Raw genomic sequence first — 27,205 nt, forward strand, 5'->3', positions numbered from 1 at the left:
TCATGATCCTTGAGGTCCCTTCCAACCCAGGCCATTCTGTGATTCTGTGACCCCGAAGCTTTAAGCAACCCCAGATCCCAGATGTTCCCCCTCCCCCCCATTCGCTTTCCCAGACACTGATGCACTCAGGTGCAGATGCTCCCATCAGTGAGACTCCTCCCAGCACTCCCAGGACTGCACACACACGCCTGATTTGCAACTCCCCCTCCTTAGTTTTGCCATCCACCTCTCCAGTTTGCAGCCCCTTCCACTTGATTCCAACCCCCTCCTTATTTGCAACCCCTCCATCTCTTTGCGATTCCCCTTCCCCATTGTGCAACTCCCCATCGGTTTGCAATGCCCCTCCCCCCCCCGATTTGCTACTCCCCCATCTATCTGCAATTCTCCTCCTCAGTCTGCAATCCTTCTAACCCCATTATTTACAACCCCTCATCGGTTTGCAACGCCCCCATCGGTTTGCGATACCCCCTATCTATCCTTATTCGCAACGCCCATCTATTTCCAGTTCCCCCTCCCCAGTTTGCCACCTTCCACCGTTTTGCAGTCGCCCATTTTGCAGCAACTCCATCTCCACGGTGGTTTGCAAGCTTTCACCTATTTACAGTTCCCCACCCCAACATCCATTTAAACTCCCCCTCCCCCATCAATAAATCAATTCTTAACCCATCCCCAGAGTTCGCGATCTCCCTCCTTAGCTCACTAACTCCCCTCGCCCCGCCGCCATCGCTTCCCAACCCGCCTCCACGCTCAGCAGCCGCCAGCCCTACCCCCGCCCCCCGGCGCCGCGGATTGGCTGCGGGCCTCACGCGAGCCCGGCTGGGAGGGGGGGTGGAAGCGGCCGCGGTTGCCCGCGAGTAACCCCGCCGCCGGTAGCGCCCCGCGCGACCTTTCTCCCGCATCGGCGGTGACGCGGCGGGCGCGCGCGCGCGCGCTCGCTGTCTCCCCCCCCACCTCCCTTCATCCTCTCGCGCGCGGCAAGATGGCGGCGCTGAGCAAGTCCATCCCCCACAGCTGCTACGAGATCGGGCACACCTGGCACCCGCGCTGCTCCGTCGCCGTCCTGCATGTCACGCAGAGTGCGCTGGCCGAATCCCTCCGCATCTACGGCACTCTGTACTTGGTGGGTGGTGGTCGGCTTGGGGGTGGGTTATGAGGGAAGGGGGGAGGAGGAGGAGGTGTTTGGGAAGGGTGGGGGTGTCACGGTGGGCTCTGTGGGCTGAGAGGTGTGAGGGTGAAGGGCATAGAGGAGCGTTCTGGGGAGGTGATGGCGTGGGGTGGTGGTAATAAGGGCTGTGGGATGGGTGAGCTGGGTGAGGAGGACGCTGGGTGTGCTATTTTCAGCATTTCCTGGAGTGGTGAGGCTTGAAATAGGGAACAACAATGTGCTCAGCAGGTTAGCGTTATGTCTTTGGCAGCAGTAAGTGCACCACGCGCGTGGTGCTGGTGGTGGCACCTTGGGGATGGAATCGTGGCTAATCAGTGCCTTAGAATCAAGGAGGTTCCACTATGTAATAAAGAAACAAGGCTGAAGGAATATATTAAGGCTTAGAGGAGCTGAAGTAGTCAGAGAGTATCCTACAGGTGAGGTATTTTGGTCTGGGCGTGCAATTAGGCTCGGTTATATCATCTCCATTGCGGCTGGCTTGTGTCCAGCAAGTTAGGGTGTAGGTAGAGGAGTTGGCAACTGTTTGCATCCATCTGAGTAAACATATCCTGAAAGCTGATCTAAGCTGAAAGCGCTGCAGGTATTTTGCTGTCCCCACCCCCGTGTTCCAGCTGTAACGGTGCTCACAGGGCTGAGCAGTGAGCTGGCTGCAAGTGGAGTCTGGAGCAAAGTAAAGCAAGTCACTGAGTCATAGAATCGTGAAGTTGCTTAGGTTGGAAAAGACCTTAAAGATCATGGAGTCCAAACACAACCTAACCATACTACCCTAACTCTAACAACAAGCTAAATTGTGTCCCTGAGCACCACATCCAAATGGTTTTTAAACACATCCAGGGATGGTGACTCAATCACCTCCCTGGGGAGCCTATTCCAGTGTTTATCAACTCTTTTACTAAAAGAAGTTTTTCCTGATATCCAACCTAAACCTCCCCTTTCTCCTGCTCTGTGCCAGTGCTGGTGTTATAAAGATATCAAGACATAAAATAGAAGGCAAAGAGTGGAACCGCTGCAGTCCTGGCATGATTACTTTAAGCTCCCATTGAATGAAAATTGTGAGAGCATCAAATGACATGCTAAGGAAACTTAATGGCTGTTTGGTAGCACTGTGGTCTTAAATAGTTGTCGTGTCTGGCCGTGAATGTTTTCAGGCTGAACTGGCACAAACAGAAGTTGCCACTGTTTATGTGAGTGTATGCTGGGCTGGAACAGGAAGCCAATACCAAGGACGTGTCCTCTTCTCTACCTCCCCATCTTCCTTCAGTAATTTTTCCTCCAAGTCAATTTCCTGAAGCAGTTTGCCATGCAGGGGCATGAGTACTTGTAAGTAGCAGAGAACAGACCTGAAGTTAGCTATGTAGTGGTTATCCATCCAGTGGTTATTCAGTCTGGCTAAAGATAAAGCAGGTTAAAGAGCACTGTAGTTAAATCAGAGTTCTCCAGCAGCCAAATCTGGTAAGTAAGTTCCTGCTCATACCTATGTTACATTTCCTGCAACAGTGGGTTTGGAGGAAAGCTCCTCTAAACCTCAGTTGCTCTAAAATCTTGTTGCTACCTAAAGAGGGAGGAAAAATTTGCCTTCCTTTGCTCACAGGTGTGTAACTGTACTCTGTATGGTCTTGGACTTTGAATCTGCTCAAGAAGAGCTACAATAATTCATTCACTAACCCAAAAAGAGCTTTGTCTCCTGCCTGTAGCGAGGCTGAATTTTCAGCTGCATTAACGAATTGAATTGGCCCCTTAGGAGGGTTTTGATGAGCACCAGAACCAGCAGCAGGTGAAAACTGAAAGGGTGCAACTGTGGAGGATGAAGGAGAAGCCTTGCACATTAAGTAGCTTGGCAGGGAAAGAGCACTGCTGAATTAAGAGTCATCCCTGAAGTGATTCTTTGTTGGACTTAAAGCTGTATTTGAAAACCTTGTATTTGTAAGTGAAATATTGTGGTTGCACAGCACAAACGTTCTGTCCTACATTTAGAGTCACATGGTAGAGTGAATTCAAGTCGCTTTATCTTTGTAGTCCTGTCAGTGGATGTTCGGAGCGTTGCTGGTACTGCTTAGTCCCAGTCTAACAGCACAGCATCAAGAAGTTTCCACTTCTGTTCTGCTTGTTTGTTCCTTCTGTTGCCATACGCAAATAACCAAGGCAAGTAGATGAAAGAGTTTGTTCTCAACAGCTTGTGTGGAAATGAATCAGTATGAATGGATGAGAAGACATTGCCAGAGGTCATTCTGGGAGAGAAGGACGTGTGGTTAGGGACAGTCACAGTCTGGAGTACAAACTCATAACATCTACACCCCACACCTCTTAAAAGTTTGGGTGCTCTTGTATTGTTGAGAGACTGATGGAGCCTAATTTACGTGATACTGCTGTTTGATGAGCAATTTTCAGTACATAGCTATGAGAAGTCTTTGCTTCGAAATGCTGCTGTTCAATGGTGGTTTTTTCTTGTTCCTGTTAATATATAACAGAGCTTCTGTATTTTTTGACTTGGCAAAAAGTTTTTAGATCATACTTTCACGGACGTTGTTTTCACCCTAGGATTAGTTGATTGCTTTAGCAAAAGTAGATTTTGTATCTAAGTGGAAATGTCCCTCCCTGAGAGTATACTTAGTAACCATACAGTCATTTGTAGATGTAGCCAGTGATCGAGTGGTCCTTTATTTGTTTTCTAGGTGCTTGGGTCAGCTTGCAAAGCTTTAGTAATAGGGAGGGTGTTTGAGGGAAAGGCAAAAGGAAAGGAAGATTCTCCCTCTCTGGAAGGGTTGATACGAACTAAGGCTCATTGGGTGTTAAATCTGGCAAGGAATGTCAATGCCTGCAGGAAGGGCTGCTTCAAATGCATCAGTAGCAAAGGGAAGATTGGGGAAAATGGGCCCTGCTGCTGCACGGGGTGGGCGCTCGTGATGAACGATGCAGGGAAGGTGGAGTATTACTTGAAATATTTGTATTGCTTCACTACAACCTCAAAAATGATTTTGGTGTCCTAAAGAGGATTCCATAATGTACTCAAGTAATTCATTATCAATGACAAGCTATGTATGTGTTCCACAATGTGCAGTTAATTGTACTGCCATTAAAATAAATAGGAGTCGAGTTGTATGAGAATTTTGTTTAGGAGAACTCTGTGGTGAAAGCATGTACGAGCTGCTGTTGTGTGTTATGGTTCTTTACATTCTCGGTTAGAATGCTGTAATATAGCTTCCCTCTGAGTTGACAGAGTTTGTGCTTTTCATTTTCAACGCTTGAACTTTTTTAAGGTTGTTTCTATGAGGAAAGTGATGCTAAAATAGTTTTCCACGTGTCGTCCTTGTTAATTTTTTCTTTTCTTTAACAAATATTTATGCGAAGGAAGTTTTTGTAACTGTGGTGATGTTTTTTGGAGCTGAGAAGCTGGATCAGTTCTGTGCACTACGTTTTCAGGACATCTCGGTAAGCATTGCTGCTCCAAGTGCTGTGGGTTGGGCCACTCTCCAGAAGAGATCAGAAGACAGTGTGGGTTTATGTTGTGTGTAGGGTTGCAGTCTGTGTGTGTGTAAACACTGCTGCTTACCTGTCTCTTTACCCATCTATCCATCAGTGACGCGCCTACAGAACCATTTGTGTCTGTATTATTCCTTAATAAATGAAGGCTGAGCTATTACTTATCTCGGTTCTTCATTAAGTGATAGTATCCTTCAGGAGAATGGATCTTCCTGGCATTCATACACTGCACAGTAATGTGGTATTTGGGTGGAGATGTACATCTGGCTGGTGGCTTTGTTTGGTTGGAAGCACCCACGTAACCTGTAAAACCTTTTAGATCCAGAGATACCTGAATGCCTGAGCAACCTGAAATACCTTCTTGAAAAATGTCAGCCATGTCCTACTGCTCCTTATGTGTCTGCACTTTGGCTCAAATGGAGCCACGTTTGGATATAAAGGTCATTTCTAAACACCCTGATGGGTTGATGTGAGCTGCAGATTCCTCTGGAACGGAATTTCTTTCATGCAAAAAATCTAAGTCATCAAGTCCTGAGTTTATAGGTGATATTTTGATATTTTATTATGCATTCAGAGTTAATTTTTATTTTTTGAGCCACTAATCCTCTGAAACGTCATGAAAATAACTGGTGAGGTTTTAGGATGAGAGACCACTTGAGTCAAGCTGCTGTGTGCAGACAGAATGAGAGGGTAAGAAGGTGGCAACCTGAAGAATTCGGAGGTTATGATGGGTATTTGGTGTCGCTACCATTTTGGATATAAAGTGGCTGGCAGGAATGCTTGTTTTGTAATCAAGACTGCTTACATTTTACAAGTGAAGCATTCCTTTGTGTAGCTCTTCTGAGAGGTTTGCTTTCTTTGGATCATAGAATCATGGAATGGCCTGGGTTGAAAAGGACCTCAAAGATCATGTAGTTTCAACCCCTGCCACGGGCAGGGTCACCAACCACCAGCCCAGGCTGCTCAGAGCCACATCCAGCCTGGATGTACAGCTGCAAATTCAACCAATTGATTATAGCAGCTGCTCTCAGTTGTGATCTTGTATTTTAGGTGCTCATTCCTTTCCCAAAAGAGAGCGATGCCTTCCGTGTGGTGGCTGAACAACAGAGCGTCTGGCTGAACTCTTAGGGGAACTTTTTAGATCCAAGTCTTACTTAGCCTGTACAGTGCAAACCTACATCTTTTGTAAGCTATCCTGATCAGCTGGCCAGGATGTGATGTTTTTCTTCAGTCCTTATTTTGAACCATTGAATCATTAAGGTTGGAAAAGACCACTGAGATCATCCAGTCCAACCATGGACCCATCCCCACCATGCCCACTAACCTTGTCCCTCAGTGCTGCATCTTCACATTACGTGAACACTTTCAGGGATATTAACTCTATCACCTTCCTGGGCAGCCTGCTCCAATACCTCCCTGCTCTTTCTGAGCAGAATTTTTTTCCTAATATCCAACCTGAACCTCCACTGGTGCAACTTGAGGGCCATTACTGCCATGCTGTGCAACAGAAGAGAAACTTAGTAACTCCAGAAGAGTAAGATATAACAGGTACTGAACTTATTGATTCATAACTCACCAGGAAGGTTCTGAAGCATCATTGTCAGTAGTTACAGCATTTATTGAGGCTCCCAGATGAAAGGAGGTAAGGGAAAAAGTTAAAAATTGCTGACCTCCAATCTTAAAAAACAAACAAACAAAAAACAACAAAGCAACCACCTATAAATGTAGACTTGTTTAAAACTTGTCTGCCTTGATCTTTTAAGAAAATTTTGCTAAAGACCTTCAAGTTGATGTGCTTTATCTCCAAAGCTCCTTAAGATTAGATAAAGATTAAAAATAAATAAATTGGAGATGTAACATTGTGTGTTCAAAATTGAACAATTCGGGCTTTTCCCAGAAATTAGGATTAGGAGAAGAAAATGAGGTCATGATTAGAATCACAGAATGGCTGGGTTGAAAAGGACCACAGTGCTCATCCAGTTCCAACCCCCTGCTATGTGTAGGGTCACCAACCACCAGACCAGGCTGCCCAGAGCCACATCCAGCCTGGCCTTGAATGCCTCCAGGCATGGGGCATCCACAGCCTCCTTGGGCAACCTGTTCCAGTGTGTCACCAACCTATGTGAAAAACTTCCTCCTAATATCTAACCTAAACCTCTCCTGTCTCAGTTTAAAACCATTCCCCCTTGTCCTATCTCTGTCCACACTCACAAACAGCCATTCCCCCTCCTGTTTACATGCTATCTTCAAATATTGGATGGCCACAATGAGGTCTCCTCAGAGCCTTCTCTTCTCCAAGAGAAACAATCCCGGTTCCCTCAATCTTTCCTCACAGGAGAGGTGCTCCAGCCCTCTGATCATGTTAGTGTCTCTCTTCTGTACCCTCTCTAAGAGCTCTGTTAGCTTGTATCAGGCTGGGGAGAGGGATGAAGGGTCCAGCTGTGAGTGGCTGCATAGAATCATAGAATCATAGAATCACCAAGGTTGGAAAAGACCTAAGAGATCATCCAGTCCAACCGTTCACCTATTCCCAATAGCTCCCACTAAACCATGTCCCTCAGCACAACATCCAGCCTTTATCATTATCAGGTCTGAGTTGTCTTGGCCTGTGTTGCCCTTGGTTCCCGTTGATTTCACGTGGGAAGCATGCCATTCATTACACGTGTCAGAGCAAAGTCCTCTGTTTCCTGAGGGGTTGAATGTTTTTCACATGTGTTGTTTGATGGTGCATGTTCCAGTACATGGAAATGCTTAATCAATAATATGAAGTGGTGTAACCAGTGATAGTAACATTTCCTTTCATAAGATAAAAATGGTTTGATCTCTACTTTGCAGTGAAGCTAATTCTTCTGACTTCTTGCTTGTGAGATGGCAGAGTTGTTTGTGTCCTTCCCCTTATCATTCTCCTGACCTGGCCATCTGTCCCTGCTTAATTTAAGCCAGGCTCCCTCCTTCCTTTTACAGCCTGATGCGTAATTTTCCTGGCTGTACCTACACCCTATGAGATAGGGCCATAGCCCAGCCTAAAGGCAGCTGGTGCCCGCCGGCCATGCCTTGCTCCAGCCCTGCTTCAAGTGTGGTATCTCATAGGGAGAGCTGTTTGGATTCATCCTGAGCCAAACCTGGAGTTAGCAAGCACCAAACAGATGCTGCCTTGTCAGTCCATATAGGCACAGACATCGATGTTGTTTGTGCTGTGCATGATTGTGTATTTGGAGGTAGGGTGGGGAGCCTCAGAAGGCTGTTAGTGTTACCCTGTAACATGCTTCTGCCTATGAGGCCCATCAAGAAATGGGATTTGTTTATGGCATAGCCTGATGCTGTAATCATGTGCTGGCATATCTGATCATCTCAGTTCTGCACTATGTTCTGAGGGACCTGCAGGTCAGCGCGTTCTTGCTTTCAGGTTCTTCTGGAAGCCACTTTAATTATGACTAAAATTAGTTTAAATGTTACTAAAGAAAGAGCCTGATTGCAACATCTTCATTCCGGGCTGCGATCATTCCGGTCTGTTCAGGCAGCTTTTAGGACAGACTAGTAACATTTTTTCATAAAACTAAAATAAACCAAAAAAGTCTTTTGGTGAGATGCTTATTTCAGTGGGGAAAAGTGCAAGCATTTCAGAAGAATCAGCAAGGAATTCAGCTGCATCGAGGAGCTGAAGCTCAAAGGTACAAGGGTGGCATGGAGCCTGCACTGCAGTGATAGCGAGAGGTCCCAGCCTTGACAGAGCAATGAACTCAGCACAGGCACTGGGAAGCAGCAAACCTGGCAAAGAGGCTTCTCTCAGGCAAGTGTATATCTATTCTCTGTGAATTGAGAGTGATGCCAGAACTGAAGGTAATCTGGATGTTCAGAGAGTACATGAATTCTCCTGTTCGTTTCTATTTTTTAACTTGGGTGCAAATGTGCGAAGTTTAAAACAAACCAAACCTAAACATGACAAAACAAGCCACACCCCTCATGCTAATCCTTGTACAACATCTCTCAAGGCACAGAGGAAGGAAGTTGGAGGGCAGAGCAGGGGAACACCGTCCTCTTTGTGGTACTGCAGGAGCTGACTTGTGAAATTATGAAGCCTCACTTTTTTTTATCTGTGAAATCAGGGTGGTACCAGCTAATTGAGGAACACGAGATCTGAATGTTTAAGAAGAGTCACTGGGAACAAATTGCTGGTTTAGACAACAGTGTATTTCGAAACACAAATGTTACCTGAGGGCATTTTGAGATTAAGTCATTCCAAAGTGCTTAAAAATCATTTTTAAAGCAAGGGAATAACGTCCTTAGAAAATTCATACAGGACTGTGAAAATGTAGAATGTTAAGCACATGTGTATTTAATATATTCAAATATAGCTTTGAAACAAATCTGACATCTGTCTTTGTGTGGTATTTTCTTAACTGTTTTAAATGTTGAGAGTTGCTTTGCTTTCAGTTTTCTCCAGAAGTCCCTAAGGAGGTGAAGCAGGAAGGTGCCAGGCTCTGCTCAGGGAACTTGATGATGGCTGTAGACATGGCACGGAGTTGCACTGGGGAAAGTCAGTCTGGGCATTAAGAAAAAGGTCTTTATCATAAGGGCGAGCAGGCACTGGAATGGCTTGCTGGAGAGGTGGTTGATGTCACTGCTCAAGAAACATAACACAACGCCCTCAGTAATGTGGTTTAGCCCTGAAGAGATTGAGCAGTGGGGCTGGATCATCTCTAAGGGTCCATTTGCATGACTTGTGCTGTGACAGTTTTCCTAGCTTGTTAATGATTTGCTGCATATATATTATATAAACCATCTGCACAGCATTATTGGTAGTCTCTACATTTGCATGCTAGATAGCTACTGTGATGTAAGTCATGGAGCTTTGTGCCTGGAGATGTGGCTAGGTGTCTCAATATTTCTGTAGTTCTTTTTTTTTTTTTTTTTTAATGTTTGTGATCATGTGCTCAATTTTAGTGGTGCTTGTGAAGGAATGAGATAGAAATGATTCTGCTTTTTTCAGTTTCCATCAGTCAGTGTTGCATGCTGGGCTAAGTTCATAGAATCATAGAGTAGCCTGGGTTGAAGAGGACCACAGTGCTCATCCAGTTCCAACCCCCTGCTATGTGCAGGGTCGCCAACCACCAGACCAGGCTGCCCAGAGCCACATCCAGCCTGGCCTTGAATGCCTCCAGGGATGGGGCATCCTGCTCACTAAGGTTTGATGGAGGGGGTTGCATTCTTAAACATAAAGTTTGTGCAAACCTAAAGTAGTGGTGGCTTGAAAGAGATGAACAAATAATACTGTACTCACACAGCAGAGCTGATGCAATTTCTGTGTTTTTTAGCCTACCACAGAATCCATCAGTGTGTGTATGTCGATCAGCACATGCATTGAGTCAAGCTGGTGCTGTCTGTAGTCCATAGAATCATAGAATTGCTCAGGTTGGAAGAGACCATCAAGTCCAACCACAACCTCAGCATACTACCCTAACTAACAACCCTCCGCTAAGTCATGTCCCCAAGCACCACATCCAAATGGTTTTTAAACACGTTCAGGGATGGTGACTCAACTTATTCAGCTGATGACATGCATGGTATCAAACTAATTGTCTTATTTGGGACCAGGAATGTTTTCCCTGGAAGTCAGCCTGACAGGTCTGGTTCTGCCCCAGCCTTCTTTCAGCACATGGCTGTAGGGCAGAAGTGGCACACGACAGGAATCAGGAATACAGGTGTATTTCATCACACTGACTTGTTACCACTGTGTGGGTGTTACTTGTCTTACTGTGAATGCACAAGTTTAGCTGTCTGAGGTCTGAAGTGCTACGATCAAAGTTTCACCCAGATTCCCATATGTTTCCTGTTTGTAATCTGGAAATATCTGTATTTTCTGTGGATTGTGTTGATCTGAAAGGAGATCAAGAGCCATAATATGTGGATGCAAAGAAGGAAACTGCAAAGTTCTGAAAGCTCTGGACATGTTCCCTGTGACAGTGCATGACTTGTTTTAAATTCCTTTTTGCTCTTGGTTTTTGTTTGTGCATCTAGAAGAGTGCTTCTTATAGGGGACTGAGACAGATGAGATTCACTGCTGGGCTACTTTAGAAGCTGAGAGTGCAAAACTGTTGGGAAAGCTGAGCTGTGTATCCCATCTTTAGAGCAGTGCCAGCATGCAGCCCAGCTGCTAGTAAGGGCCCTGGGCAGTGAGTGCTGTTAGATGCTTGCACAGACCAGATAGGACTGCATCTGCAGGCTGTCCTACTGTGTGAAGTTTCTCTCATAGCATAAGAACACTTAAGTTGTGCTGAGAAGGCAATGCCAGTTCTGGCATTGAGTTTCTTTTATTATTTTCCAGGTGTCTCTGAATTCTGTAAATTAAATTAAAAGAAATTATGGTTACCTAACAGGGGCTTCATGTGAATAACATCCATACTGGTTTGTATAGTAGAGATTGATAGAACATCAGCTATATGGTGAGCATTGGTTTTGTTAGGTCTTCTGTTCCCTTTCTAATCTCCTCCTTAGAGAGATGTGTATGCTGGGTAACATTTTGATTTTACAGCTTTGTCACTCGTTTTTAAATGGATGATATGCAGCATGTGGGCAGATGAGAAGCACAAGCTGCCTTGTGCCTGGTGGTCAGAAAGCAGCACAGTCAGGGTTATTTGTTAGCATCTGTGAAAATATTCCACACTCTTACTGATATTTTTCAGAAGAAAAAAAGAAAAGGTGATACTGTATTGCAAAGGGTTATCTTGTTATCTTTTTTGTTCCATGAAATCATGGTCTTGTACTGCTATGAGGGGTGCATTCTTCCATGCCCTGGATTGCAGGTAAACTGTGGTTAGGAGGAGAGGTGGGGCAGCACAAGCAGTGTGAAATCGAAGGGAAGGAATATAGTGTCAGGGTTTCATGCAGTGGCAAACATTCATGGCATTTTCTAATACAGCTTTTGTTCACTCCATGCTTTCTTACTTATGCTGGAAATCTGCAGTGTTTTGTAAGCATTGAAGAATTTTTCTACTTCTCTGTCTTAAAAAGAAAAGAATGTAGCTGAGAAACTGTAGAGAGGAGAGAAGAGCACTAGGAGGCAGGGAGCTGCTTCGGGCCACTCTTGGGTATGTGATAGTGAACTGTTTGGAACAGTCACTTGACTCAGAATTGCAGTCCTTCATTCTTATAGTGAGTAACATCCCAAACTTTATCTGTCAGCATTAAGGTCATGATGCAGACCTCCCTTAGATACCCAAGTAAAGGAATCTGAGGATTCATCTGCTCCTTTTGTATAGAATCTCCAAATTGAGTTGGAAGGGATCTAAAAGCCCACCCAACCTCCTACCATGGGCTGGTTGCTCCCCAGCAGCTCAGGCTGCCCAGGCCCCATCCAACCTGGCCTTGAGCACCTCCAGGGCTGGGGCACTCAGAGCTCTTTGGGGAGCAGTGCCAAGGCCTCACTGCCCCCGAGTGTAAAATTTATTCCTAACTTCTTTTAGTTTAAAACTATTCCCTGTTGTTGTATTACTAACAGACAATGTAAAAAATAAGTCTCCCTCCTGTATTGGACTGCAATGAGGTTTCCTCCCATAGTTCTGGAGATCTGTGAGCGTGTTTTCAAGGAGACAGCTGTTTCTTGGATCTGACTCTGCAGGGTGCCTCACATAGCACAGGTTGCCATGTAACCTTGTGCTCTGTCTGTTAGCACTCTCTTCATGGGCATTAAAGCTTGCCAAGGAGGTAGCTACTGGGTTTCCTCATGGCCCTTTCCTTCCATGCTGGTATCTGTTGCTACTGTCTGGTGCTAAGCCTTGAGCAGAGCGTTTGTTACAAAGCATTTGGCCTTCATCACAGTGACCTCCCAACTCACCTGGATGGGGTTTATCCCTATGGGAATGAGGAAATGCCATGAGCTGACATGTTTCAGAATCTCTCTTGCCTATTTCAACTGTAAGAGTACTTCTTGTAACTGTGGAGAGCTGGAAGGGAATACAAGGTGGAGTCTGGAAGTATTACTGGTGTTCATTCCGCGTGATCACAGCACAGATGGTGGGGAAAAGGGGAAGAACTTGCTGTGTAACCTGCTTTTGTCAGGTTTTGGCTGTACGTGGTATTTAGCTTAGTTGATGTCTGTAAAACACTGTGGAGATGATGGGCATTATCTGTTTTTGATGTGCATGCCTCAAGCCACATTGCTTTTACATGTGTAGCTCCTTCAGTTATCATAAGCAGTGTTTCCTCAGCCTGACCTGTGTGGTGGTGTTCCTGATTCTTTTCTGCCTTTGAGTTGAGTAGTAAGGAGAAGGGAAAGTGAAAAACTACTGTAAAACTTATTGGAGAAGCTACAGAATTAAACATCAGCTTTTGATTTGACACTGCTTTATAACAATACCAATATTTTCAAAATTTTGTATATTTAATAGAGATATAAAAGTATAAAATGCTTCTTCAGAGGAAACAAGACTTTACGCTTCAGCTCAAAGGTTGTGTTCTTTAAAAAGAAAAAAATTCTTCTGTTCCACATGTTCACAACCTTTGTACAGTAGACTGGAAATAGCTGAGGAGGTGGCAACGAGTAATCTGGTGTTTAGCCTGCATTAAGACTTTGCAACAGAAAGATTATCTGGATTGCACTGTTGCCTAATCTATTATGGCTTAAGCAGTCTTGACATGTGATGAAGTGGTGCGTTAATCTATTTTCAGAAGTCTGTTTGTGCATATGTTTCTCCTTAGTTCAGACTTTGTTTTGGGCACTTATTTTGGCAGAGCTCTCTTATGGTTAGTTACAGCAGAATCATAGAATCACAAGTTTGGAAGGGACCTGCAAGATCATCTAGTTCAGCTGTCCTCCCATTACCCCTGCTCCCACAAGCCACTAGACCGTATCTCGTAGGTTCTCATCCAGATAAAAGCCTCATTTTATCTCTGTATCTAAAACACCTTGCTGTTCAGTGCAAGTGGGCTGGTTTTGAGAAGAACAGTTCCTTCCCCCGTGTCTTTGAATTGAGAAACCAAGTCCTCAAGAGGTGCTACTGACCAACAGGCTGCCTGCTGTTCTCATCAGCACTTGTAGTTTTAAGCTCTTTCTGTCTGCAGTTTTCTGACTGTAAGCATTGGTTGAAAGCTTTGACTATTTTGAGAGTCCTTGAGAAACCAGTGCAGATGAACATGATGATGCTATTAAAAACAAAAATCTGTCTGTCAGTGCATTCTAAGTTCATGGAACCATGGAGATTTGGAGGCCACGTGGTTCCAGCCTCATGCTCAAGGCAGGACACGTCGGATAGGTGCGTTTGGGGCATTTCCTGGTCTGAGCTTTGGAGGATCTCTGGTGTTGGAGAGTCCACAACCTTTTAGGGCAGTCCGTTCAGATATTCAGCCACCTCAAAGGGTAATATTTTTTATCCTGTCTAACCTGAGTGTCCAGTATTTGAATTGTCTGTTGCCTTTCGTCTTAGCTGTGCTCTCCTGAGAAAAATCTGGCTCCTTGTTCTAATAATTGCAAGATTTCAGTAGACAAGAAGGATTTTGAGGACGTGTTATATTTGAGCCTTCATCTAACAGTTCTTCATAACATAAATTCAACTGACCAAGAGAGCACTTGTTTTTCAGATCCAACCTGGTTTCTACTTCAGGCATACGTAACGTGATGTTTTCACATAGCGTTTCTATACAATTTCTCAAGGATGTGTTCTTCTTTTAGCAAATGGTGAAAAAGTTTTGGAGGACTTGGAGTTGTTTGGTAGGATTAGAAACCTTTAGAAATGCATCAGCACTTTGTAGGCACAGTGTAGGGGCAATATCTGGATTGCTTAGTGCATTGCTTAGTGGTATGCTGGCCTTTGTTACGAGGTGCTCCAATTGCCTGAAAGACAAATCTTTGTGAGTTTATTACATCTTAAAGTTCTGCTATCTGGCAGACAACCTTTCTGACTACTATGGCCAATGGTAACAAGGTAGTAAAACCTCTCTCACAGTTTCCACTTAGGCTTATGTGGCGTATTTCCTGGTATAAACACTGTAATATCTGGAACAAGTTTAAAGGAAATCTTTGTGGTATTGTTTGTAAAACCAGCAAATTTAAGGAGATTTGATTTACTACTTAAATGGGCGTATTTCATTTTACTTTTTTCTTTTTTCTTTACAATGTGCAAGAAAGAACCTAATTGAATTAAAGTTTGTCCTCCCTTTTTTCTTCCTCCTCCCTCAGATTGCAGCTATTCTCAGGAAACGAAAACTTGACTATTATTTGCACAAACTGCTACCTGAGATCTTGCAATCAACTTCCTTTCTGACAGCAAATGGGACCTTGTATATTGCTTGCTTTTGCATTCTAAGGTTGGTATACTGTCCTAAAAATTAAATGTAACAGGAATGTAACTTCTTAGCTTATAGAATAATAACTTTAAAAAAAAAAAGACAACCACACAATTTGTAATGGGTAGGAGAAAGACAGCAACACCTGTGCTTTCTGATTTTTGCAATTGACTGTGCACAGTATGCACCTTCCCTCCCCCCCCCCCCTGCTTATGTAAATGTTTTTAAAATCAGCAAGCAAGGCAATATATTCACATGGTTTCCTTCTCCATTTGTTACTGATTCCAAATGCATGGGTGCAGGACATGCAGGTTAATTGTAAGGGTTATCTAAGGAAATCTGATTTTTCTCTCCTAGAAATGTTTGAATGCAAACAGACTTTTCAAACCGTGGGTCACAAGATTGGAAAGCATAATTTTTCTGATAATGTAACTGCTGTTCTTTGTAGAGCAAGCCTGTGTTTGGTGATGATTTGGTGATCAGTGTAGCATTACGAATTGCAACTGGAATTGAAATTGGCAAGATTACTTTCTAGGATTGTTAAAGGGGAATGGTTTCCTATCTTCTAGGAATTAGTAAATCATTTAGTTAAAGTGTATTGGGGGGAAAAAAGGGATAAATTATCAGTTTTCCTAATTAGGAGAAGTTGCCAGTAATGTTCCTGCAATGTAACTTGTTCTATATATAGCTACAGCATCTGGAAAAAAGAATTTACTGTGGGATTATGCAAGATTATTTATGATAAGAAAATACAAAACTTATAGTCAGCCATTTCAGAAAAATCTCTTGATTTTTAGGGGAAAAATATGAAGCTTGATAGAGAAAAGTGCAAAATAATCAACTGGGAAGAAGACAGCAATTCTATCCTATTCACACAGTGATGGGATTTAAACTAGGAACTAAATTAATCAAAGAGATGCTTGGGAGTCATCAAGGATAGGTTCTGTGAACAAGTCAGCTGAACAAGTTGAATATGATCAAGAAAACAATTCTTATGAAGAGAGAAACCAGTGGGAACAAACCAATGAGCAGTATTAAATACATGATATTTTTAAAAACTTTGTGCTGTATACCTTTATAAAGAGCTACTTCTGAGCTCCTAATGTTGATAAATTAATCACTTGGATTTGGCTTGGTATTAAGTTGTCTTGCAGCTTAAGCCGTGTAAGCTTCCTTCTCTAATCTAATGGCAGGATGGCAGGGTGGAGAGGTGCAATTGCAACTTCACTGCTTTTTTGGTACTACTTCATGTGAGGTGGTTGTTTTATTTGAAGTATTTGTTTGAACTCCTGATTCTTTGAGTTAATCACTGTGTGACGTGGGAAATGTTTAACTTTCTGCAGTAGCCTCTCAGAGAGAAAACAACAATTGCATTTTCCAGTGCAGAATGCCATTTGGTACTGCAACACAGAATGGCCAGGGTTAGAAGGGACCTCAAGGATCATGAAGCTCCAACCTCCCTGCCACAGCCAGGCCCACCAACCTCCCCATTTAGTACCAGACCAGGCTGCCCAGGGCCCCATCCAACCTGGCCTTGAACACCTCCAGGGATGGGGCATCCACAGCCTCTCCAGGGAGATGTTCCAGCACCTCACCACTCTCATAGTAAAGAAAACTGTATGTTTGAATCCATCAAAGAAATAGCAGAACACCATAGATATGTTGTTTAACTGCAGCCTGAGTGTTTCTGAAGTCAAGCTATGAACTTTCATAAAAAGACTTTAGAGACCAGATCCTTTAGGTCTGATTCTGGATAATGGTAAGAGATGAAATGGGATGTATATCATTTTTCTGTCTTTTTAGCTGCAAGGTTTGTTGTGGCTTTGTTTTTTTTTTTTGTCTTACCCAAAAAGTTCAAGTCTCTAAGGAGGTGTGTTTGTTCTATTGACATCTGAGGTTCCCAGAGCTCTGAGCTGATGCAGCATTTCCTGCAGACTTTGTGCTTGAGTAGGAGAGTTTCTAGAAAGCAGGAGCAGCAGTGACAAAGAGGCAGAGTTGTCCAGCAGTCCCCATGCAGTCAGCTCTTGGAATTCTAGAGTAGAGCAGCAGGTTAAAGGGTTTGTAGCTGGACATGTTAACTCATTTACCTGCACAATTCTTGCTCTGCTGAAGAGTTGTGTATTTCCTTATATTGTAGCACCTGGCAATGTGTTGGTAGGCATGTTAAGGATCTCCTGGATAAAGCGACCACTTCATTTTTTTGTACATATACTGAAGTCTCAGTGATCCTTCACGCTGTTTTATACTATATTCTGTAGAAAATACCTTTTATTCTCCCAGTAGCAATTGAAAGACCTAAATATGAAATGTAATTGTCAGTGGGATGTTTGACTTGTGCTAATGTGTGGTTTTGACGTTCTTGTATTATTTCCTTTCTTTCCACTGAGGAAAACTTGCAAAAACTGCAAATACATCTGAGGCTGTAATGTTTTAGACAAGAAAATGCAATTTAAATGATTTCAGTAATTGTTGAATATTCTCTCCTTTTCATTAATGAGTAAAATTTCATAACAATCCAAGTTCAGTTTCAGCAGTGACGTGGGCTCTGGGTAGGTGTTCTCATTCTAAAAGGCATCACTAAGTGAAGTTGGCTGCTTTTTAAATTTGTTTTCGTTCTTGAAGTAAAATAGTGAATGTGTGCAGCCTGCTCTATTGGCAGAGCTGTGGAGGTGGTGATCCATGTTACGGATGTGTGACAGCTCAGCTGTGGCTGTAATCTGTTTGCTGAGGTGATGCAGTTAGACTACATCTGTCTGCACTTCAGAAAGAAGTCCTACGCTCCTCCACTGACAGGCATTACAACAGTTAAAAGATGGGTGTGAGTTTTAGGTTTTCAGTTCTATCAAATTAATGCAAAACCTCATGAAGTCGTGGCTCAGTTAGCCTTGCAGCTAGAGTCATTCAGTTTGTGTACATACAGATTTCCATTAATTTGCTTGGTTCAATTCAGTTGTGTGTATCAACCAGCCTTTCAGCTTTGGGTACAGTTTCACAATGAGAAATTAGATGAATAATTAGGAAGAGAACACAGGCTTCTTATTCCATTATGCTGCCTCAGACTATGTAAGAACTATGTAAAAATAAACATATAAATAATGATAAAATGTTGCTTTTGTTTATTCCAGCAGAACTTTATTTTCCACTTTATGATTGGACATCTAAATTTTCAGTGACTTTCGTTGTGTAAAATACTGCTTTTACCTAAATCTCATCACACTGAGCATAGAATGATAGAATGGCCTGGGTTGAAAAGGACCACAATGGTCATCTAATTTCAACCCCCCTGCTATGTGCAGGATCGCCAACCAGCAGACCAGGCTGCCCAGAGCCACATCCAGCCTGGCCTTGAAAACGTGTAGCATTCGTGGAGTGATTCTAATCCATGCAGGCAGAGCAAGTTCCTTTTTTTTTTTTTTCCCACAGAAAAGGCATTTGTTCTGTTACTTAACAGATGTGTCTGGTAGGATGTGTTCATACTTATTAGGATGTTTCACGTGGCTTCTCTGAAACTTCATACAGTCACTGCTTTCCAAGAGAGTCCTAATAATGAACTTTAGCTACTGCAGCCTTTGGCATTGTCATCCAGAGGAATCATCCTTTTTCAGCCGTGGGAATGAGTAGTGTGTGAAATTTTCATTGCATCACTGGTTTTGGTGATACACTGACTTTTTTTTCTCTTCTGAACGTAAGCTGGCATTGCTCACTGCTCATGTTATTTTAGCAGCAGAAGTATGAAATGAGGCTGATCTGCAGCAAGAATGAAAGTGATCTAACCCAGGTGGAAGTGATGAATAATCTTAGTTCTCTCTATCGATGTGAAATTTCATATTAAAAAATCATGTTTGTATTTTGCTTTATTTTTAGAAGGGAAGACCCCACTGTATTTTCCTCAAATAATAGTGCTTATCAGCCACAGTGTAACTGAAGTGTATTCCTTATCAAATTTCAGGACTGGCTGATTGTTGCTCGCTTCTGTGCTCAGCCCAAGTCAGTTGGAAGGTGCAGGTGTTTGGAGCAGATCAAGTGGTGGAGGCCACTGTCTGTGACAAGCGTTTTGGTCCTCCTATTCTTTCAGCAACCAATTTATAGAAATATCTTCCTAGACGATGTCTGTATTTGAAGAACTCTTTCTTTCAGCTCTTGGAAGAGTTATTATGGCTGAAATAGTGTGAACTCTGAGTGAAAGCCAGATCTGGTTGCAAAAAGTGAGAGCTTTCCCACTGGCCTTAGTAGATCTGGGATTTCTCTCTTGGTTCCAGCTGTAATTAATTCCTTGACTTACCATAAGTGAGTGATTTACTGTTTTTAGCAACAGTTTGCCTATCTGTCTTCAGAGCACGTTGTATAGTAGAACAATTTGATTTGATTTCTCACTGGACTGCATTCCCACATTCCACAAGGCACATCATCCTGAGGAGATGTGTGCAGACAAATAGCAGAGAAAGGAGCTGCAAGGTTGGAATTATTACCTGCAGCTTTTCAGAAACATCTCTTGGAAGTATTGCTTTCCTTAAATTAAAGTAATCCTTTAATTGAGATGGATATGCTCATGAAGTTTTAGGTGTGTAATGTTAAGAGAGAGAGTATCCTCTCTGGGAACCCCTTTGAGAAGAACTATTCAACTGTAAGCAATAGTTAGTATTTATCTGTAAGCACTGATGAATGTAAAATATGATTTTTTTAAATAAATGTACATCAATATTGTGGTTGCTTTGCATGTAACACATGTATAAATTACATTTTCAGGAAACTACTTGGAAAATTCTACTTTTGGTCTCCTGGCTTTGGTGCTGCTTTACCAGCTTCTTATATGGCTATTCTCATCGAAAGGAAAAGCAGGTACAGTTCATGTTAATGGATTTTCTGTATTATATAATACTATTTCTTGTTTTGGTCATCTGACAGTTTAGTTGCTTTTTTCCCTTCAAATCCTGAAGTGTTCTCCATTTGAGCTAATATCCTTTGCAGCCTCAGTATAGGAGGCTATAGTGAAAAAATCTTTTTGCCAAAGATCTGTTCCTTATTTATTTATTTGTTAACATGAAGGAGTAATAGGATAATGGGGAGTGGAGGGAGGGGGGCAGACTGAATGTCTCAAAGAGCTGAAATAATCCAAACTGAAAGAAATGTAATGATAAAGAGAGCAGAGGTTTTTGCTTATAAAACGATGCCAGCTATCAACACGAAATTCATTAGGAAGAGCATGGAGTTGGGAGAGGAAAGCTCTGAGTGATCCAAGGGTAGCTGGAAGCTGCCATTTATCCTGTGGCTGTGAGAAATGGCAGATGAAATCTGGGTTGTGAAGGTTGAATGTCTTGAAATGCAACTGCCATTGGTAGTTTGCATGAATAAAGGAAACTACAATGCTTAATTTAATATGGGATGAGATGGATGCCCTGTCCCTGGAGGTGTTCAAGGCCAGGTTGGATGTGGCCCTGGGCAGCCTGGTCTAGTATTAAACTGGGAGGTTGGGAACTCTGCCTGCGGTGGGTGGTTGGAGCTTCATGATCTTTGAGGTCCCTTCCAACTCAAGCCATTCTGTGATTCTATGTTTTGGTCATCTAGTTTGTGTGCCTTTTATTTGAAGTAGAGGTGGTAGTGTGTAGTAAAGTGTAGTAGAAGAAATTATTCTTTACAGAAAAAAGAGGTTTTAGTCCTAGAGATGATGTGAGCACACTTCTATGATGTCTATGAATGTCTGAAAATTCCGTATGCAGTCATTTCAAAATAACTGCAAATACATGTATGTGTTGTCACCTACCTGTCAAGCCCTAACTCTGAACTTCAGTCGTGGAGTTAAGCAGTACCCAACCTGAATTTTAAGTAAGATTGTCAGAGTTCTCTCCTCTGAAAATAACACACTACCCATTGTTTTTTGGAAACTGAAGAATGCTCCTTTATACGTAAGAAGTTCTGGAAAGGTGGTGGTGCTTCTAAATTGGATTATTGAAAGTAGCTATAAAGGAAAAGGATCACAAAATTATGACTGTATTAATTTATTTAGGAAATTGAACTTTTTTTCTTTTAATTCCTTTCCAGCTGATTGGTTTTCCTCTTCCTATGGTTACTTCATAAAAGGGCAGATACCTTTGGTGCATCTTTTTGTATTTACTCAGACTCTGGAACTGTTTTGACATTAGTATTTCATTTTACAGTGCAAGCAGATGCATATTCCACCTTTAATTAGAATCACTTAACTTTTCCTACAGACCTGTTACAATGTGAGTGCTTCATACGTCAGGCTTCTGCTATTTCTAGACAAGATTAGATGGACTACCAGCCTTATTTCTTCCCACTTATGAGTTTCCTGTAGCTTTCAGAATATTCTTGAGCTAAGAGCTGTAACTACTGGTAAGACCAAACTATATGGAGTTTTTATATGACAGTGGAACAGCTGTGAAAATCTTGCAAACTAAAAACTTCTGAAGTGCAGAAAGAGAGTCTGTAAGCAAATATTACGCCAAATGGCAATTTTTAAAAGCCTTGGTGGCAAAGCAAGAAAACTTTAATGCTTTAGCAAGCACCTATTTCACTTCTGAGATTTGGAAGCAATAAGAGCTGAAATAGGGTTGTATGAAAATAGTGAAAGTAGATAAAACTTGTATGTGTATGGTATCGTGGGTATTGTTAGCATCAGCGTGGCCAGCAAGTCAAGGAGGTGATCCTCCCCTGCTGCTCTGCCCTGCTGAGGACACATCTGGATTACTGCTTCTGGTTCTGGCCTCCCCAGGTACTGCATTGTTATTCCTCCAGCGTTGGTAACATTTAGGAAATGTATTTTATCTTTTGCTGAATAACTACGGTTTGGGACATGAAGGAAATTTAGATGTAGTGCTGTAGGAAATGAGGTGATCGTGCTGTTGGGCAGGAAACATACCTGCTGCTGTGAAGGGAGCTTGAATGTGAGCAGTCACTGTTACTAATGACAGAAGTAGATGAATGGCATTGAAAAGTAATTGGGAAACTTAATTAGCTACAAATACGGAAATATTTGGTGTGTGACTGTACAATGTGTGAACTGCTGCTGCTGACAGACCCAGTGAGACAGGACTTTGATTTGAGAACTGTTTGTTTGGTAGCTTCACTTAAAGGCAAAATCAAAATGTAATGGACTTCTGTAGCCTTTTAGAAAGGTAGCTTTGGACAAGGAGATATGGTGCCATTTTTAGTCATTTGCAGAGTAGCTTTCAACAAAGTGTATGGGGAAGTCTTGATTTTAGTTGATAAATATATCTCTACTCCTTTAAATTGTGGCTGGCAGCGCCATCAGATTTACTCACTCAATCTCTTCCCAAGTGGAGACCCTATTTTAAGTGCCTCACTGGCATTTGCTTGCACAGCATGCTTGTAAAATCAGGCTGTTGAATGTTGCTGTACCTGTGTACCAGTCTTGCAGGATAATGGGAAAACGAGATGGGCAGGCAGTCCTGCAGAGAGCAGCTCTGTGTAGCATAAACCTGAAAGGGGGCTGTGTTTTCTAAGGGGCTGTAGGACTAGTTTGGTGATGGTTCATGTCTTTGTAACAAGTAACTTAAGTTTTCATGGACTCAGAGAATGGCCTGGGTTGAAAAGGACCACAATGCTCATCCAGTTCCAACCCCCTGCTGTGTGCAGGGTCGCCAACCACCAGACCAGGCTGCCCAGAGCCACATCCAGCCTGGCTTTGAATGCCTCTAGGGATGGGGCATCCACAGCCTCCTTGGGCAACCTGTTCCAGTGCATCACCAACCTGTGTGAAAAACTTCCTCCTAATATCTAACCATTGCTATTTTCATGGCATTGGTGATGGAAAAAGGAGGTGGGATTGAACAGAAGTGTCAAAGATACTCAGAACGTGATCTGCGTTGTGTTATACTGCTATTTTTCTGTAAGGACATAAGTTGTGCTTGAATTTATCCATGTGGATTCTATTTTCTGAGTACATGGTATGACTGTTGTGGCCAAGGATGTAGTTTGCTGGGGCCTGTGGAAAGGGCAAGCAATAAAATCACTTGTAAATCATGATGGTTGCTTGGGATTGGGAGGTATGAATGTTCTGTGATAGAAAAAGAGACACATTATTATGATTAAGGAAAATGCTTTGATAAGAATGATTTCTTAGATTGTAATTGGATATAGACAGAAAAAAGCTTGTGAATATTTGGGTTTGCTTTTAGTGCGTTGATCATATTCTAACCTTTTGGTGCCCCACTCCTGTGGAGGTAACACAGAGTTTCTGCCCCTTTCTCGTGCTCCCTACAGCACGGAGTGCCTGCTAGAGTAGGAGGACGTATTACTGAGCAATACTGAGTTTGGAAAGTAACATCTGCTGACTCTTAGCTGTATAGCTGGTGTGTGCTTCATGTTCTGAGAAGTGCACAGGGTTGGAGCTTCTTACCATTAAGTTATTGGTATCAGTCCTACCATCTTACTTCTTTTCTGTCTCTGTGACTGATAGACGTGATAAAAGCCAAAAGAAATAGTGTTATTTATGTTATGGCTTTTTGACATGCACAGAAAAAGTTCCTGGTGAAATGTACTGAGTTCACCAGAATATACATCCTTCTAATTCACTTTATTTGCCCATTCCTTCAACATTTTAGTTACTCTTCAGAAATAACTGTTAAAATAATAACATAGTATTAGTGAGTGTTAATATCTGTATAAAATACTTATAGTACTATTATAAGTGTATTGAAAATAACATTTTTGGTTTGGTTGTTCACTTTTTTTACATGTTGCATTAAGTCTAGTACAGTGGTTGGTGACCCTGCACATAGCAGGGGGTTGAAACTGGATGGTCATTATGGTCCTTTTCAACCCAGGCCACTCTATGATTCTGTGATAAATAGGTGCAGTTTTCTTGTCCCAGAATTTAATTTTGGAGTGTTGGATATTAAAGGTCTGTTGTGTCTCTCCAGAAGCAGAGGCGGCTCAGGTATGTTCATTTCATTCAGCCTGCTCAGGGAATCATCACATTCATCTCATTAGTCTCTGTTCAGAGTCGTTTTAGAGCACACTCCTCAGTTACTGCTGCTGAGTTTGTCTCAAGCTCTCTATAAGAAGCACTTCTGCTGGTTTCTAACTTTGAAAAATAACTATTTTACTCATGTCCTTTGGCTTCTGTTTGTAATTCTAAGCTTTTTAATGTCTAGTAAGCGCTATCAGGAAGCCTGGAGCTCCCAGTTGAGGTGGGAGCAGCTCGATGCTGCACTGCTGAGCTGTGGGACACTGGGGCTGCCAGGAGGTGAGGAAGTAACTGAGCCTCCTCGTTAAAGATGTTGTGAATGAAGCTGCTGAAATGTGCTGTGAGGCTTGGCCACGGCCTGTGTATTGCTGGAAGTGTGACCAGATGGGCTGGGCTGTACCGTTCCGATTCCTGAGACAAAGGAGTCTGGCTGTTCAGTGAGCACCATTACTTCAGACATCTGTGATTAATTTTTTGCAAAGAAAAGAGTGATGCTTCCCCAAGTCTTTCATAAACCTGCTAGTTCTGCAAGTTCTATTTTACTGGTAGTTAAATGGTTAATTTCAGTTTCTTTAAACTCTTGCTTTAAAAAAATAATTTCTTAAAGAGTTTTAAGAGTTACAAGTGATGCTTTAAAAGGGGTACAGTTACGGTTTTAATGAAATTAATTATCTTACTGCCCGGCTAACTTTTTTTCTGCCTTTGGTAAGCAATTAAGACAGAGAAACTGCAACTGCATTCCCCTGTAAGCTGTGGGGTGGCTCCAAAGAGACCCTTCTGGGATTGCCCCCACCACCCCACTGGCCAACAAATGTTTATGTATGGGCTGTTAACATTACAGTGGCGCCTGTCTCGTCTCTACGGGTATGGCTGTGTCACTGATGGTGTTATAAAACCTGAGATTTAGGGCTTTTGTAATTTGGTTGTAAAATCTTGCTCTGGGCTACTATTGGCAGCAAGTTGTAGTAGAGAACGTCGAGTGTTTTTTCTTCAAGTTGCATGTACTGGACTCATTGCAGGGGAGTTGGACTGGATGACATTTGAAGGTCCCTTCCAACTTTAAGGATTCTATGATTCTATCTGTACGTAGAAGGTGATACAGTGCAACAGTGTGTGTTAATAGAGGATACCTCTGCATGTGTATTTGTGTTCTTGGAAACGTGTTGCTTAGAAAAAGAATGGAAGCATTTCTAGAAGAACCATGCAGTGCTTTTAGAGTTTTGTGCACGTTAACCTGATGGCATGCTGTCACTCACTGGGGCTTCTCCCTAGCCACAAGTGCCATTAACCTAAGTACATTACAATGGTAGTAATAAAGTCTATGTTGTAAATAAATATATGCATAAATTGATACTTTTTTGGGGGGGTTGGGGGGGAGGCGGTTTGTAGAATTCTCCTTTCAAATCCAAACTTGTTAATATGTACTCTGTTCCTGGAGATGTTCAAGACCAGGTTGGATGGGGCCCTGGGCAGTCTGGTCTAGTACCAAACCTGGAGGTTGGTGGCCCTGCCTATGGCAGGGGGGTTGGAACTTGGTGATCCTCGGGGGGTCCCTTCCAACCCAAGCCTAGGATTGTACAATTTTTGCATAGATACATTTTGACCTGGGATGATAATTTCCTTTCTCAGTGTTTTATGATTATCCAGTTTGATGCTGTATTTTTAGGAAGCTGCCAGTTTGGCAAGAGAAGGAGAGAATAATAGGCAAACAATCTCTTAACGTTACAACTGTATTTGCAAGCCTTAATCTTGCTTGCTACAGGTAAGGAATTGAGAGAGCAAGCTATTCTGTGTGATGATGAAAAAACCTCAGGTTTGGATCACTCACTGGGTATTCTGTACCATATCTGGTAAGCAGAGATGGCAGGGAAATAAATTATTTTGGACTTTTACCCCTGTAAAATGATTACTATTCTGAAATGCAGAAGTGAAGTTAGTGGGAATGCTTTTTCTTTCTAAACCAAAATACATTAAAATCTATTGCTTTTCAGCAACTCTTTTTATGAAAGCCGACAACAGAGATCTGCATTTTTATAGGAACAGCATGTAAACATTTGAACATGGAGTGCTGTGTGCTTTGAGGGCTGCTACTGCTGCAGTTATTGGAGAGAGAGAAGGCAGTGATTATTTCCAAGGCTGCTGAGGGTGCAGGAGCCGATCTGGAAGATGCTGTGGCTCTGGCAACTCTAACAGTGGCAGGTAGCCCAAGGCTGGCAGCTGCTGGGGTGTTTTGTGGAAAGCAGCATCTCCTGAATGCACTCAAGGTCAGGCTGAACAGAGCTCTCAGCAGTCTGGTGGAGCTGGAGGTGTCTCCGTTCATTGCAGGGGAGTTGGGCTGGATCACCTTTAGAGGTCCCTATCAGCTCAAATGGTTCTATGATTCTGTGAGTCTTAATCACTTAGAGCTATGGGAGCTCCTGCCCTGTACAGGGCTAAAATACTTCTAACAAATTATTTGCAATAATTTGTCTTTCTGAAAAATGAGATCATCAGGCTTATGCTGTATTTGTCCTGATGCACTAAATTTCCTGTTTGAAGAAAAATAAAATGCCAACAGTAATAGCTTGATATTTGACATTCAAAAGACCGATGACTTCTGTACTCTGTGTGTATATCTGTCAGTCATAATTTTGTCAGTCTTTTTCAGCAGATGTCTATTTGTCATTTACTGTTTTAACATCATGTGTTAATTCATTTTGAACTTAATTTAACTGTATTCAGCTAAATTAATATTAATGTGGTAAACAGAGGTTAGGATGTGAGCCCAGGATTCTGTTACATATCATACAAAAAAGAAATGGTGTGCCTTTTCCCAGTGGTGAAATTTATTTTTGCATCAGCACAGAAATCTCTTTTCTATATGTTTTGGAAGTGAATGAGAATAGCAGTGACTATCATGGTGTTATTCTGTAGAAGGAAAGAATTCCAAAGCATTTGAACTTTGAACAAATTATGTTGTAGTGAGGTAATATTAAGTTTGAACTGATAACTCTGATGTGAGAACTGCTTCTTCTGTACTCTGTATATTTCTGAAAATCCCTATCCTGAGTTGCTCATTTTTTGCAATTTTTTTTTTTTTTTTTTTTGTAATATAATGTTTATTTGCCTTTTGTAATTTTTACATAGTATTTTTCTGGTTACATAGTTTTCCTTTGTAACATTTTATTGAATTTTTTGAGTTTTTATTCAACTTGGCAGCCGAAGTACTTATCTACATTCAATTACGTAGAAAAAGAAGGCTGTGGGTCACATTGCTTTGAAACTTGAATCATGCTGAGGAAGTTGTGATTTGTGGTTATTCATGCTCTATTATTAGGGTGAAGAAATAAGAA

General features: G+C 42.3%; 1 protein-coding gene across 2 annotated transcripts in view; it reads left to right on the forward strand.

Annotated features, from left to right (window-relative positions):
- Positions 1 to 979: 979 nt before the first annotated feature.
- The window catches only part of TMEM135 (transmembrane protein 135), a gene marked incomplete at both ends in the record, with an annotated part of 164,805 nt that continues 138,579 nt past the window's right edge, over positions 980 to 27,205 (forward strand). For both annotated transcript variants that reach the window (XM_079549202.1, XM_079549203.1), the window contains 3 exons: positions 980 to 1,120; positions 14,820 to 14,947; positions 19,673 to 19,765. In XM_079549202.1, coding sequence (XP_079405328.1) covers positions 980 to 1,120; positions 14,820 to 14,947; positions 19,673 to 19,765 — 362 coding nt within the window. The remainder of the gene's footprint in view (positions 1,121 to 14,819; positions 14,948 to 19,672; positions 19,766 to 27,205) is intronic.

Source organism: Tetrao urogallus (genome assembly GCF_951394365.1).
Source record: "Tetrao urogallus genome assembly, chromosome: 1".
Classification (NCBI taxonomy): Eukaryota; Metazoa; Chordata; class Aves; order Galliformes; family Phasianidae; genus Tetrao; species Tetrao urogallus.